General features: G+C 55.4%; 2 protein-coding genes across 2 annotated transcripts; both read left to right on the top strand.

The window, feature by feature from the left end:
* Positions 1 to 4,553: 4,553 nt before the first annotated feature.
* On the top strand, positions 4,554 to 4,996 carry LOC103902314 (ribonuclease CL2-like). Its single transcript, XM_009283348.1, is given in 2 exon segments — positions 4,554 to 4,607; positions 4,610 to 4,996. Coding segments are annotated over 2 exon segments (441 nt in total).
* A 5,022-nt stretch (positions 4,997 to 10,018) lies between these two features.
* Positions 10,019 to 12,690, top strand: MBOAT4 (membrane bound O-acyltransferase domain containing 4). Its single transcript, XM_009283299.1, has 3 exons — positions 10,019 to 10,725; positions 11,280 to 11,495; positions 11,775 to 12,690. Exons 1-3 carry the CDS (start codon positions 10,526 to 10,528, stop codon positions 12,688 to 12,690), a joined length of 1,332 nt encoding a protein of 443 aa, XP_009281574.1. The 5' UTR covers positions 10,019 to 10,525.
* Positions 12,691 to 14,087: the final 1,397 nt, after the last annotated feature.

Genomic DNA, 14,087 nt, shown 5'->3' with positions numbered 1-14,087 from the left:
GGGGGGCCGCTCCCGCCCCGCTCCGCCGCGGGATCTCCGCGCGAGCGTCGTGCCCGAGCGGGCACTGGCTGCGCCAACGGCGGGATTTAAGCGGGGGGAGGGAGAAATGAGAAGATCTCCTAAAAAATTAAAGCGCAAAAAATCAGGGCCTTGTGTTTCCAGCACGCAGCGCGCCCACGACACCCAGCCACCCCGGCCAGCGGACCACCTCCGCTCCTTCGAAAGGCGGGAAAGGCCGGCGTGCAAGGAAGCGAGAGCGGGGGCCGGGGACCGAGCTTCCTGTGGGGGGAACGGCAATAAAAATGGCAGCGTTTGCCCTGGGGGCCGCAGGGACAGGGCCTGTGCCGACCGGGAGGGTGTCGGGCAGTGGCTGCTGCCGGACCCCCGTTAAGAGGCCAAAACCTGGCAGCGGGCAGGTGCTGCCTGCCTGCCGCTCTCCCGGCCGGCAGCACGATGCAGGGTGCTACACCGCGCAGCCCGGATGGGACGAGGGTCGGTCTCCTCCCTCACGTGGCCCGGGCGGGGCGGCTGGAAAGGCCGAGGCTGCCGCGGAAGAGAGAGGCCATGCAGAGAGTGAGGACCGGGGCAGCGGGGCAGCCGTGGCATTGCCAGCAGCACGGTGGGGCACTCGGGGGCTTTGCAGGCACAGGCGGGAGCAGAGTCCCGGCCCAGCTGGGGTCTCACAAGCACCCCAGGGTGGTCCTTGCACCTTTCTGGGCACCACAGCAGCCTTTTGGTGCAGCCCTGCCACCTCCCTGTACCTTTCTATGCTCCCATGTTGGCCTTTCTGTGCCTTTTGTGGCCCCACAGAGCTCTCCTGTGCCTTTCGGGCCCGTCCCCTCCCCAAGGACTTTTTGGTTTTGGACTTTTGGGATCTTTTGGTACACCCTGAGGCCTCTGTGCAGAGGCAGCCTTGGCATGCTTTCCAGCGCATCACTTCTGGCCTTTCTGTGCCTTTCGTGGCATCCCAGGCCCCTCCTTGTGTCTTTTGGGGGTGACCCTGGGGCCTCCACGTACCTCTTGGGGCTTCCCAGTGGCATCTGTGTGCCTTTTGGGGTGCTCCAGGACCCTCCTTGCACCTCTCCGTGCAGCCGGTGTATTGGGAGCCTTGCAGAAGACAGTATTTGAGGAGTTAGTGATCTTGAACAGGCCATGCAGGCTCTGCTGGGCCCCATCCTTCAGGCTGGAGAAGCCCGTCTGTTGTTAAGGTCATCTGTAATGTACAATGTCTTTGGGAAAGGTAAGCTGCATGTGGATCAAGGGGTGAAACCTGTTGATCCTGACCATTGAGACCGCTGCACTTTTAGCAGATGGTGAGCCACATCACAGTCAACCTGGGCAGGCACAGGCTTGTGACATAAGATTTACTTGCTATCTATGTTTTACTTGAGACTTTAAGGTTTACTAGCTTTCTCTTCTTCTACCTTATTAAAGCTTTTCTCTTCTTAAGCCGTTTGTTGTCGGGCCTTTCTTGCTGAGATCCAGAAAGAGCCCTGCACTGCCTCTCTCTCTCTCGGCATCACCCCACCGCCCCACCACGCAACCCCACGTGGCCCTCCGAGCTCCTTTCTGGGGCACCCCAACCTCCTCTGTGTGCCTTACAGTGCACCCCTGGGTCCCCAGGGAGCCAGCAAGGCACTTGGCCCCCGGAGCACACAGAGTGCTGCTCTGTGGCCCCTTGGTTGAACACACAGGTACTCAGTGACAGCACAGCACTGGGGATGGGAGATGCCTGAGCAGGGCAGCTGTCCTACAGGCAACCAGGGATGACACTGGCTATCAAGCTTGTGCAGATGTGGGACCCCAGTGGGCAGAGCACCCTGGGATGGGGTTTGCTGCTCTGGCTCTGCTCAAACAGAGCAACAGCCTGTTGCTGGTGCCACCTCCTGCAGGTTCTGTGCAGTCAGTAGCCCACGGCACACAGGTTAAATCTGGACGGGGGCTTTTCCTCTGGAGGCCTCACGTTGAGGATGGTCTGTGTTGCCAGGGCAGAGACCAAGGGATGGTAGTCATTCTCCAAGGGCTGAAGGGCTGAAATAGAAAGAAAAGGAGTGGAGATCAAACCCCTGTGTCTGCAGAGGCCCCAGGCATCCTCTCCAGACAGCGCCAGCCCACCCAGCCTTTCCCAAGCTCTGAGGAAGCTGGGGCACCAAGGGGCCAACTAGAAGTTGCTGGTCTGGGCTGCCCCAAGTCTCCTCTCCCCTCTGCACAGGGGTGCAGAGCCCGCCTTGCCTGGGGCAGGGCATCCTGCCTTCACTAACCCACAGAGTCTGCAGCTTCTTGCTCTGATGCCTCGTGTGCTGCAACAGTGAGCCCTAGGCACACACAGCCCGTCACCCCTGCACTCCCCAGCAGCACAGCCCCGCCAGGACATGACAGCCTGACCTGTGGGCAGGGCTGACCCCGGGGCAGCACAGGAGAGCAGTCGAGGGGAGCGTATGGGGCAGGAGGAAGCTCCCATCAGCCCACCTGCGTGGGCAGGGATGGGAGAGGGAGATGCAATGCCCAGGCCGGCGCCGGGCAGTCAGGACTCCCCTGGGACAAGAGGGGACCACAGGTTGTGGCAAGGATGCCTGAGGGTCCTCCAGGTAGGGTAGGCTATAGCACAGGTACCTGTACCATGCCAGCTAGAGACAGCACTGGGACGCAAGGCTGATGCAGACCCTTGCCAGGGATCCAGGCTTGTTCCTCCTCCTGGGGACACCATCCCCTTCCCACCCACACCAGGACAGTGGAAGGCAGAGTGTGTCCAGGGGATGGTGATGAGAGACCCCATCCTGCTTCCATGCCCAGCAGGAGCAGGGTCTTGTCAACCTCAGAGAGTCAGCAAGGGGGCTGTGCTGATCTTCCATGTCTGCGAGGTTTTGGCCAGGTGCCTGAGCTGTTCCCACTGCAGGGGCTGTGCGACTTTGAGGAGGATTTCTTGAGAGGCTCAGAGAACCGTAGAGGTGCCACCACAGCCCAGGGCAGGGCACTCTCCACCTTCATCGTGGCCAGTCTTAGATCTTTTCCAGTTCTTTTGGGGAAGGTGGTGCCCAGGACCGAGCCTACCCCAGGCTGAAGAACATGGTGCGCCTGGGACAGACAGGGGAGCAGCTCTGTGCTGTCCTTGGGGACAAGTAGGTCAGGTCTGACAGTGACACACGCTCAAAGGGTGCATCTGTCAGCAGCCCTGTCGTGGCCCTAGTGCTGAGGCCCCCTCGTGGAGTGTCAGCATCCCATGTCATTGTCCTCCTTGAATCACTGGTGGGGTCAAACTTGGTTGCTCATGCTGAAGAAGGGCAGCTGAGGGCTCCTGCCCACTTTCTTCCTCATCCTCCATTTGCCACTTTGCATCACAGTCTCTATCATGTCTTTGAAGAGGAGGATGGAGACCACTTGCACCCAGTAGTGACAGCCTCTCCTGGGCACTTTATGCCTCTCCCTATGGAGGGGACACGCTCTCCTTGGGGCTCCATCAGCTTCTCCCTGATGGTTGAGGGAAAGGGGTGGGTTTTTGATGGGCTCAGGCTGGCTCCTGGCTCTTTGCTTGTCTCTGCTTCAGTGGAGCAGCCGGCAGCATGTGAGGTAACGGTGGGGCAAAATGCATCCTGGCACTTCCCAGGGGTACGACCTTGCCTGCAAGGGGACACAGGGGGAAGGGACACATAGCTCCTGAAGCAGTGCGGGACAGCCATGGACATACCACATCATCCAAGAGGGGCGGGAGCGTCTGTCAGCTGCCCCAGAGATGATGCTGACATCCTGCCCCCCCCACCAGGGAACTAGGTATCTTGCCCTGCCACCCAAGGGGACCCAGGTGTCCTGCCCCCCATGGGACACGTGGCTGAGGCCAGAATGCGTTGTACAAGGCAACATGGGCAGGGGGCACCCGAGGGGACGTGCGCAGCCAGTCACGTGGTTTGTTAATGACTACCTAGTGACCTTGGGGGGACCGCGCGCGAGGGGGAGTGGGGCCTCCTGGATGCCTGGCTGCCCCCACACATCTGCTGGACCTTGCTCTTTGCCCTGCCCCTCCTCCTGGATCCTTGCCCATTGGGCCCAGCTGGGGCCACTATAAAAGAGGCGCGGAGGAGTGGGAGGGATCCCGGAGACCCCGAGGCCATAAGGGAAACTGAGGCACACATACAGGTGCGGGTGAGGGATGCGTAGGGGACCAGAGTGTCTGCGGGAGGGGACTGTGAGGAACCCAAGCATGCAGTGGGGGAGGGAGGATATGTAGGGGATCCACATGTTGGGGCAGGGGGTTGATCTATAGGGGACCCAAGGGTCCAGGGGGGGTGTTCCATAGGGGACCCAGGCTTCTGGGGAGTGCGGAACTGTAGGGGACCCAGGTGTCCATGGGGCGTTCTGTAGGGGACCCAGGCATCCAGGTGGGATCCACAGACGGCCCAGGTGTCTGGGGGAGGGTCCCCATGCATTTAGAGGGGATTTGTAAGGGACCCAGGTGTCTGGGAGGGGGAATTTGTAGAGGAATTGAGCATCCAGGGTGGGATTTCCAATCGGGGGCCCGGAAGTCCAGATGGCCCTGACCCCACTTTCCACAGGTGCCCATGGCAGGCTGGGCCCTATGCACGGCCCTGGTGCTGGCAGCACTGGCAGGGGCCGGGCGGGGGCGGTGGCGGAGAGCCGCTACGAGAAGTTCCTGCGGCAGCATGTGGACCACCCCCGGACAGCCGCGCTCATGGCGCACCGCTACTGCGAGACCATGCTGGCACGCCGGCGGGTGACGGCCCCAGGGCGGCCCTGCAAGCCCTCCAACACCTTTGTGCACGCACCGGCCGAGGAGCTGGTGGCTGCCTGCACCCAGATGCCTGATGCAGCGGGGCTCCACAGCACCCCAACATCCATGGGCCTCACAGCCTGCCGCCTGCGGGGCGGCGACACCCGGCCCCCTTGTGCCTACCGGGCCCGGCAGCTCCAGCACCATGTGCGTGTCGCCTGCCTTGATGGGCTGCCCGTGCACCTCGCTGGCACCCACGCGCCCCCTCAGTGAGGCTTGACATGGAGGGGAGCTGTAGGTGGGGACGTGGATTCTCCCTCTCCCACTGGGGGCTCCGTTAGGGCCTGCAATAAAGGAGGTGCCACAGGCCTGGACTCCGGCATCAGCTTCTGGGGGGACCCTGCGATCCTACCCCTCTCTGGGTGCCCCTGAGCCCCCTTGGGTGCCCCCAGCCCTGTCCAAGGTGGACCTGGCCCCCCATGTGCCTCATAAACCCCTGGGTTTTCCCAACCTCCTGGGTGTCCCATAGCCCCCCCAGGGCCCCCTTACCCCCTGGGTGTGCACCCAACTCCCTCCCCTGGTATCCTGACCCTTCGGGTGTCACATTGCTTTCCTGGATGCCCCATAGCTCCTGCAGGGTCTCCCAACCTCCCATGTGCCTCATAACCCCCTGGATACCCCCAGCTTCCCCCATGCCTGCCCTGTAAGCCCTCATGTGCCCCACGGTCCCCTCTCCCACATGCCTCTGACCCCATCTGGGACCTCTCTGGGGCTGAGGCTTCTCTTGGGCCCCCTTGGCACCCCCATGGAGCCGAGCACTGGCTGGGGCCACACACAGCCCTGAACCACCCCTCCACGCACACTGAACACGCACAAAAACACAACACATGCACACGCGCAAACACACAACAAGGCACACAAAACATGCACTGTGCATACAACACACAACCACACACTACGCTCGCAACACAAAACGTATACACAACACACACACACACCTGCTCCTACACACAACACACATACACAGCACAAACACCCCCCCACACGTACACAATATACAAGCACATATGCACAACACACACACTACATGCACACACATATACAAACATGTACTTTCTTGGGTTTGGATGGGATTTCATGTGTTTCAGCTTGTGTTCACCACCTCTTGTCCTGTCACTGGGCGCCACTAAGAAGAGCATGGCTCCCTTGTCTTCATTCCTCCCCATCAGTACTTATCAGTACACTGATAAGCTCCCCCTGCCTGAGCCTTCTCTTCTCCGGGTTGAACAGTCCCAGCTCTCTCAGCCTTCCTCTTACCAGTGATGCTCCAGTCCCTTCATCATCATCAGCCCTTTGCTGGACTCCCTCTAGTATGTTCATGTCTGTCTTGTACTGGGGAGTCCATCACTGGATCCAGCATTCCAGGTGTGTCTCAGTAGTGCTGAGCAGAGGAGCAGGATCACCTCCCTCCACCTGCTGGCAACACTGCCTAATGCAGCCCAGCAGGCTGGAGGTCCTCTTTACTCTGGTCCTATTGCTGAGGGAGCCCTGAGGACTCCAATAGAAGTGCTGACATCCAGGTGCTGTGCTGCTGCAAAAAGGCAGCCCAAATGCACTCACAAATTGTAGCTGAGGAGGAAAAGAAGCACAGCAAATGGTCTTCCTGATCCTTTTCCGTGTCCTGTTACCCCGTCCAAGATGTCTCTTCCTCATGTGCCTTGAGTAACTCAGGTGCTCCTTTTCTGGAATTCAGCAGAAAGGCACTTGGAGGGCCCTCCATGGACTGGTGAGCTCCAAATCTCAGCCCTGCCCCAGCGAGGAGAGCTCTACTCCCTGTACACTGGAGAGGAATTGGGGTATTTCAAGGGCATTTGGGGCATTCCTGGCCTGGCAACTTCCAGCAGATTCACTTCTCCACCCTGCTCCCTCCTGGCCATGGGAGGAGCTGGCTGAGAGCTGACCCTCTCAGGAGGGAATGCCTGGGGTCTCTGCAAGTACAAGGATTTGATCTCTGCTCTGTTTCTTTCTACCTTGGTTCTTCAAGGCTTGGAGGAGGACTCCAGCCTCTCCATCTGTTCTCTGGCAGCTCAGATCATCCTGATACTGAGAGAGAAAATTATCACCACTGTGATTTACCCTACGAGCCTTGCACTACAGGCTCTGAAGAGCATGGGAGGGGCGGCACCCATCTTGGGGAGATAGCTCTGAGCAGCAGTCGCAGAGCAGCAATGCCGGTTCTGGGATGCCCTGCATGCTGGGGCTACCTGAGTATGCTGGAAAGTCTGGGTTGTTCCTGGCATCTTCCCTTTGCCTGCAGGGCAGCTCCACCCCTGGATGGCACATCCCATCCCGTTATTGTGCTGCTGGCTCACCCCTGTGCTGTATTTTCCGCTAAGAAGCAACTCTGCTTCTTCAGCATATGTTAGTGTCTATTCTTTGTGAAGGCTAAAGGGAAAAAAACTCAGCCACAAAGGAATCAGGATTGTCCTGTGTGTGTTAGGACATCTTAGGACATCCACTCTTTCTGGCAGCCGGTGGCAATGCGGATCATACCCAGGTACTTTATCACTGAGGCAAAGCACCAGTTGATCTGCTGGCTTCATAACAAGGATCAGAAAAGCTGTAGCTGCTCCTGCCATCTCCAAAAGGAGATGCCAGGACAAGAACTGGCTCTCTGCAGGGCTTGCATATCATGTGAAAGGGGATGGAAGGGGAGCAGCATGCAGCCCTAGACCTTTTTTCCCCATCACTAGCTACTGTGCATGGTCCTTGGAGCTGCACAGTAGCTTGTCTCTTGTCTCAGGAGCTCTGTTGGTGAGGTTGAGGGGAACCAGCACAGGCGATGGCCTCCAGTGATGTCAGTCCCTGTTCTAAATGTCCCAAAACCTTAGGAGGTACAAGAGGATCTGTCTCCATCTGGCCTTGGTCTCAACACCAAAAGAGAGAAAGGAGTTCCTAACAGGAGTCTGCCTTGAAAATAAATCACCTCTTTTGCCACTGCTGGCACCAGGAAGGGCACAGGGCTGGCCCCTCACCCGCACCAAGTTCAGCTGACGTGGCTGAGCTCAAGAGCTGCAAGCCCGTATTGCAGTCAAAAAAGTGACTTGCAGAAATTTCACTTAATTTAATTTATTGCCCATTAACATACACTTTTAATTACTGATTTGGGTATTGAGAAGCACAGAAGATATAAAAAATTACACGAGAATTTATGGAAATGTCTTTCCTCCCCCCCTTCGCAGGCACAACTTCAGCCCTCCATGAGTGGGGTCACAGCTGCGATAAGAGACTTCCGCACTATCCTTAAACTACTGATACGTGGACATTTTTCCAGGGAGACAAAAAAGCCTTTGCCACAAGCAGCAGTGGGCCATTTACAGGCAGCAGTCAGCAAATCTGTAATGGCAACAAGTAGCAAAAAGCCAGCGTGGGACTGGTGCCTGAAAATAAAGGAAGGATTTTTGCAGTTTTGTGTTTTAATAAACCATTGCATTAATTCCTTTCTCATTTAGGTACTTTCATGTCCTGCCCATCACAGCCAAACTTAAAGACCCAAGGTTTGTTGTTGATTCTGCCTTATAACACCACAGGGAGACAGAAACTATCATCTCGGTTTTGCGGATGGGAGTTAAGCGGCTTTCCTAAGGTCACAGAGAAAGTCTGAGACAGGAGCTCAGTCCAGGCCTCCTGAACCCTATTTAATGGCCTCCCTTCCCATTTATGTGCTTTTCTCTGGAAAAAAGACAAACTGTGTCAGTCTGACTTTTTCTTTAAATTTTTCTTGCTTTCAATGTATGTCTTTCACTTTGCAGTGTGTCCTGCAGCAGATCAGTATAGGCTGCATTACAACAGGCAACCAAAACTGCTCCCAAAACAGCACTATATTCCACCAAGAAAGCAACTATAAACTTTCTGGCTACTAGCCCAAAGCTAGTATCTGAGTCATATCTGCTTGAATTTCATGCCCCGAGTTTGCTCTGACAGTGGTCAGCCTCCTCTTCTCTCCTGCTGTGTTACCAAACAATTAATTCTTTAGCCAAGAACCAGGCTGTTGTGTGTTTAGTACATGGAAGTGAAGCAAATAAAGTGCTCTCACATGCTTCACTATGGCTTACGTGCTCAGTCTAAGATCATGCTTCCACCGTGCAGCACCTGATGGTGTAAAATGAGAGGCGTGAGCAGTGTGTTAACATTTCCAATGCTACTGTGGAAATTAATTTCTGCTGCTTGAAAAGCAATGGCATTTTTGCAGAACCGTAGCAGGGAATTGCTTTAACAGGCACTGCAAAGGCCTTCAAAAATACTTACTCAGCAAAGCCAATACTGGGCTCCATGGATATGGCAGAATGAGTCCTGTGAAACCAGGCTGTTGCTGCATGCCATGCCAAAATCGACATGGAAAAAGCTTTTCTCCAGTGCTATCGCTTGCTCTTAAAATATACCCTGCACAAATACAGCAAAATACAGCCCATTTCTCTGCAGCATTTGCTCTAATATTTTTTTCCATGGGGTTTTGGTCCCCCACCTTCTTATAACCAAATAACCCATCCAAACAATGAGGTAAGCTTTCGAACATCACGGTAGCTTGAAAAGCTCAGTGAAGAGTAGAAACATTCATAAAAGTCAGACAATACATTTTTAAAATAAAAATTTCTGGTTTTAATGAGCACAGATCTTTCTGTAACTTTAGGCACCGATTTTGCTCTTTTTACTGAAGAACAGAATAATCTAAATATTTTGAAGCATTCATCAAAGGAAGGGGAAAACCTTACTTCTTCTACCCCTCCAATGTGTTATTTTTTTTCTTCCAGAAGCAAATTCCGTGGTATTCCTCTTTGCCTTCACACTGTTCATATGCCTAAAATAAAGCAGATACCAACCGAGTTTAAAAAAAAAAAAAATCCATGAGCTTTCCATTTGAATTTGTTTTTTTCTTAGCTGTATCTCACAAAGAAGAGTCAAGTCCTGTAGACTGATTTTCGTGGGCTTTTTTTGTCTGTTTACCATGAAATACTGCTGGTGGCATTATGCGAGCAATAGCAGCTGGCTTCATGTCACCCTAGAGATCACTCTTCAAATCACCTTTCCAGTCTGGCCCAAAAGAGGATCTTTTGCTTCCTCATATGACACATATTTGAATGAATGCGCAGTTTAAACAGTTTAACTGCAATGACTAATTTCTACCATCAGAAGTATCTCTGTGAGTTCATTTTTTTTTTCTTTTTCTTTTTCTTTATTGTCTTGAAGAAAAATTGTTTGGAGAGAATAGAGCTATTCCTTTATCTCTGGTAAATGAAAAGGCCCTGTAGCTTGGTCTGAGTGGTGGGGCTGAGGGGCTCACCCTCCCTCATCACTGAGAAGTAGCAGAACCCATCCTCTCCTTTCTGTCACTAGGGGTTTAAATACTGGGATGTCCCCACTGCTACCCCATAACAAGTGAGGCCAGAGCCGGGGAAAAGCCACAGCTTTCTGTAAAGGACTGAGCTGAGAGGCAGCAAGAGAAAGGACCAAGCCTTTGGGAGTATCTGGGGATTTTGCTCTGAGGTGCATCCCAGCACGGCACATGTGGCAGCTCAAAGAGGGTCTTATCTTGGCAGCTCGCTCTTGCTGCCTTCGAAGTATGTGGTAATGGTCCAGGCGTCTGGCAGAGCAAATAACCAACCCCAGCTTTTTCCACCTACACACAAACCTTGGGACAGAGGTACTTTAAGAAGCCAGCACTGACGAATGCAAAAAACATGCTCCTCTTCCTGCAGATACCTCTGTTTCCTTGGCTCTGCTCTGTTTTTTTGAGGTCCTGCCATGTATAAAGAGGAACCAGAACAGCTCTTGGCTCAGTCCTTTCTCCAGGCATCAGAGGCAGTTGAAGAAGCAAGGGGCTCGATGTGCTGGGCAGACCTGCTTGTCCTTCTCCCTGCAGCCCCGTACCGGCTGGCAGCTTTCCCCTTTGCTGCTCTCTTCCACCACCTCTGTGCTTCAGGGCGCCTCTCTCTGGCTGCCCGGTACGTGTTCATCACCCCTGCTGCTGTGCTGAGGGGCGGTCATGCCTGTGGATGCTTTTTGGGGGCTCTCCTGGCCAGAGGTGCAATGGGACGCATGGTAGCAAGTCTTCGCTGACTCGGGTAGGGACATTTGTATGGCTTGGATGTGAGCTGTTGCCAGTCCCCTCTCTCTGTAGTGGGGCCAGATCAAGGTCACTAAGGACAAAACAGCCAGGCCGGACACTCTGGTGTTGTGAGAAGTGGGTTTAGAGGGTGTACCAGGATGAGCACATGGGCAAGGGGAGGTCCTGCCGTGGGAATGGGGACTATCTCTGGTGTGATTAGGATGGGGGCCAGGCAGGGCCAGCAATATCTGCTCCAGTGTCCCCCCTGCTTCTTGCTTGCAGCCGTGATGGCCCTGGTGTTCCCTCAGCCCCATGAGAGGCCAAGAGGCAGACTACAGGGGGACTGTGGAGGCTGCAGGACCCAGACTAAGCTCCCCTATCAGCACTGTGGGGGAGTTTCAAGCCTCATTTTCCCCAAAAGGCAGCCAAAGGGCATCTGGTCTCTTCTAGGTACATGTTCCTCCTCACCGGAGGATGTCTCTTTGCTGGCACAGCCATGGGCAGCTACGCCGTGTTGCTCCTCATCCCTGCTGCTGGCTCCGTGCTTGTCCTCCTCTCTGTCAGCCCAGCTTGTGCCCACACCCGGGTCTTCGCCCTCCAGATGTCCTGGCAGACACTCTGCCACCTGGGTCTGAGCAGCCAGGAGCTGGACCCACAGGATGCCAGGTAACACCACGGCTCTGCCTCCTTCCTGCTCCTCCCCTCAGTGGGCTCCTGGTCATTTTGCGAGGGTGGAGGGCCCCCCGGGCCAAACTGGCTTGCTGTTCCACAGCCATCAGTCTCCACTCTGGCTCCAGCTGCATCCCCATGTGTGGGCGATGCTGCGGGCATGGCAGCGCTCTGGGGATGTGGGACAGCACATCCCCCATGTGCAGTCTTGTGCCAGTGCCTCTAACACTCCCTTCGAGGGACCCTCAGCAGTGCTCAGGTGCCCTCTCCTTCCAGGCCAGCCATCGCCCTCTCTGCCATCATGCTGCTCACGCAGAAGGCTACGTCTCTGGTGCTGGACATCCACGAAGGGGTCGTGAGGCTCCAGCTGGGCCAGGGGCTTTTGCAGTGCGCGCTGCCCCTCTGCAGCTACCTGCTCTTTTTCCCAGTCCTCCTCGGAGGTCCCCTGTGCTCCTTCAGCAGGTTTCGGGCCCAGGCCGAGTCCTCAGGGGCTCTCCCCTGCCCGCTGAGGGCTGCCGGCCAGCGGTGCCTCTGTGCGCTGGCCCTGCAGGGGCTGCGCGTGGGGCTGGTGGGAGGGCTGGCCGGCAGGCAGGGCTGTACCGGCCTGGGCTGCCTGCCCTGCCTCTGGGCGCGGGCCCTGCTCCTCAGGCTGGCCTACTATTGGCACTGGGTGCTGGATGAGGCCCTTCTCGAGGTGGCAGGCTTCAGGCTAGAGGCGGGTCAGGGAGACCTTTCCGTCCGCGACCTGTGGACACTGGAGACCACCCACCGCCTGGCCATCTTCACCCGAACCTGGAACAAGAGCACATCCCGCTGGTTGAGGAGACTTGTTTTCCAGCGCTGCCTGGCCCAGCCACTCCTAGCTACCTTTGCCTTCTCTGCCTGGTGGCACGGCCTCTGGCCTGGGCAGGTCTTTGGTTTCCTGTGCTGGGCTGTCATGGTAGAGGCCGACTACCGCATCCATCCCTTCCTCAGCGCCTGGGCCACCTCCCAGGGTGTGAAGCTCCTCTACCGTGGCACAACCTGGGTCTTCATGCAGCTCATTGTTGCCTACATCCTGGTGGCTGTGGAGACGGAGAGCTTCTCCCTGCCCTACCTGCTCTGGACTTCCTGCAACAGCATCCTTCCCCTCTCCCGTGGCTTCGCGCTGCTGCTGCTGCTGCTGCTTGCCAAGAAGCTGAAGCAGAACTGAGCCTGTCCTGGGCTAACTTGTGCAGCCAGTGGGGCACGTCCCTGCACACGTGAGCATGCAGGGTGAGAAGTGCTATTGGCCAAGCAATCTCATATAACAGCATCTCCAGAGAACCAGGTTGGCTTTTACTCCTGGAGATGGGCTACAGCCCATCGTGTCCTGAGGACAGCACGGGCAAGGGAGAGTAAGCCAGCAAAGTCCTTGGACTCAGCTGTGGCATTCAACCGAGGCTTAGGTGTCACTTTCCCCACAAAGATACACAGGAGAAACCCTAATGCACTTCTCCAGTTCACACATTGGCCTAGGACCCAAAAGCCTAGGACTGTTTAAGCTGGAGAAGAAGCATGAGCTACCATAGGGAAAGGTATCAGGAAAGCATGGAGCTAAGAGTTTCTGTTTATATGAGAGCAAGAAGCCATCCACCAAATCTCAAAATAATATAGCTGAAAATGCTACGAGACTATTGTTGGCATCTGGTCTGCTGGGCATGCTGCTGCAGGGTACCAGGACCAACACTAGAACCAGTCTCAAGTGCCCAAATTCAAGGGAAAGCATTTTGATCAGGTTAACATCCCACACCATGCAGGCCTTGTGCCAATACCTGTATCCGTGTTTGTCACTAAACTGAAACTCAGCATGCAAAACAGAGCCAGCTTTGTTTTACGTGTGTTGGTTGGATATTTGGCTACTTCTTGAGTCCCGCTGAGTACTCAACCCAAGCCTTACAAGCCACTTGCCCCACATATAATCTCCCTGTTGCCAGCACAGTTTGGATTTGTCATGGTCAGGCCCTGTCTCCTTCAGCGCTGCCCTGCAGAGCTGCCTCCAACTTATTCCCTATATCCATGCTTAGAAACTGAGTCATCTCTTAATCTTATCTCTGAAAAAAATGCTGGGCTCTTTCAGGCAGGTTCTCCAGCTGTTTCATCACTCTGCTGGCCCATGTGACGCCATATGCAGCAAGCCAGGGCCAGACTTTCCAGGGCGATGTGTCCAGGATGGTCCACAGGACAGTGGTTCCCAAGCCAGAAGGCTCCTGCCACCTATGTTGGAGGGAAGTGGACCCAAGAGTCAGACGCAAGAAAGCCAGTGTATAAAAAAAATCCCCAACGGCCGCAGTTGGAGCCATCCCACATTCTTTCAGCAGGCAGGGACGTGCACGGCCTCTTCCCTAAGGGGATCAGGGGAAATTCATTGCAAATGGGTGCCCAGCCAAGGAACCATCCCCTCCCATCAGCAGCAACCATAGCCAAACAGATTAAAAAAAAAAAAAAATCCAGGTGAGAAGCCTGGAAAAGATTCACAGAAAGTGTATGAAGTGTCAAAAAACCTGGGGAATTAAAATTCCCCCAAGAGAGCAGGCTGGATCTGGAGGTGAATCAAGGCTGGAGAAAAGC

This window comes from Aptenodytes forsteri, unplaced genomic scaffold (genome assembly GCF_000699145.1).
Source record: "Aptenodytes forsteri isolate BGI_AS27 unplaced genomic scaffold, ASM69914v1 Scaffold6, whole genome shotgun sequence".
Taxonomy (NCBI): Eukaryota; Metazoa; Chordata; class Aves; order Sphenisciformes; family Spheniscidae; genus Aptenodytes; species Aptenodytes forsteri.
The sequence above is the reverse complement of the archived record's forward strand: the minus strand, read 5'-3'. Positions and strand labels throughout refer to the sequence as shown.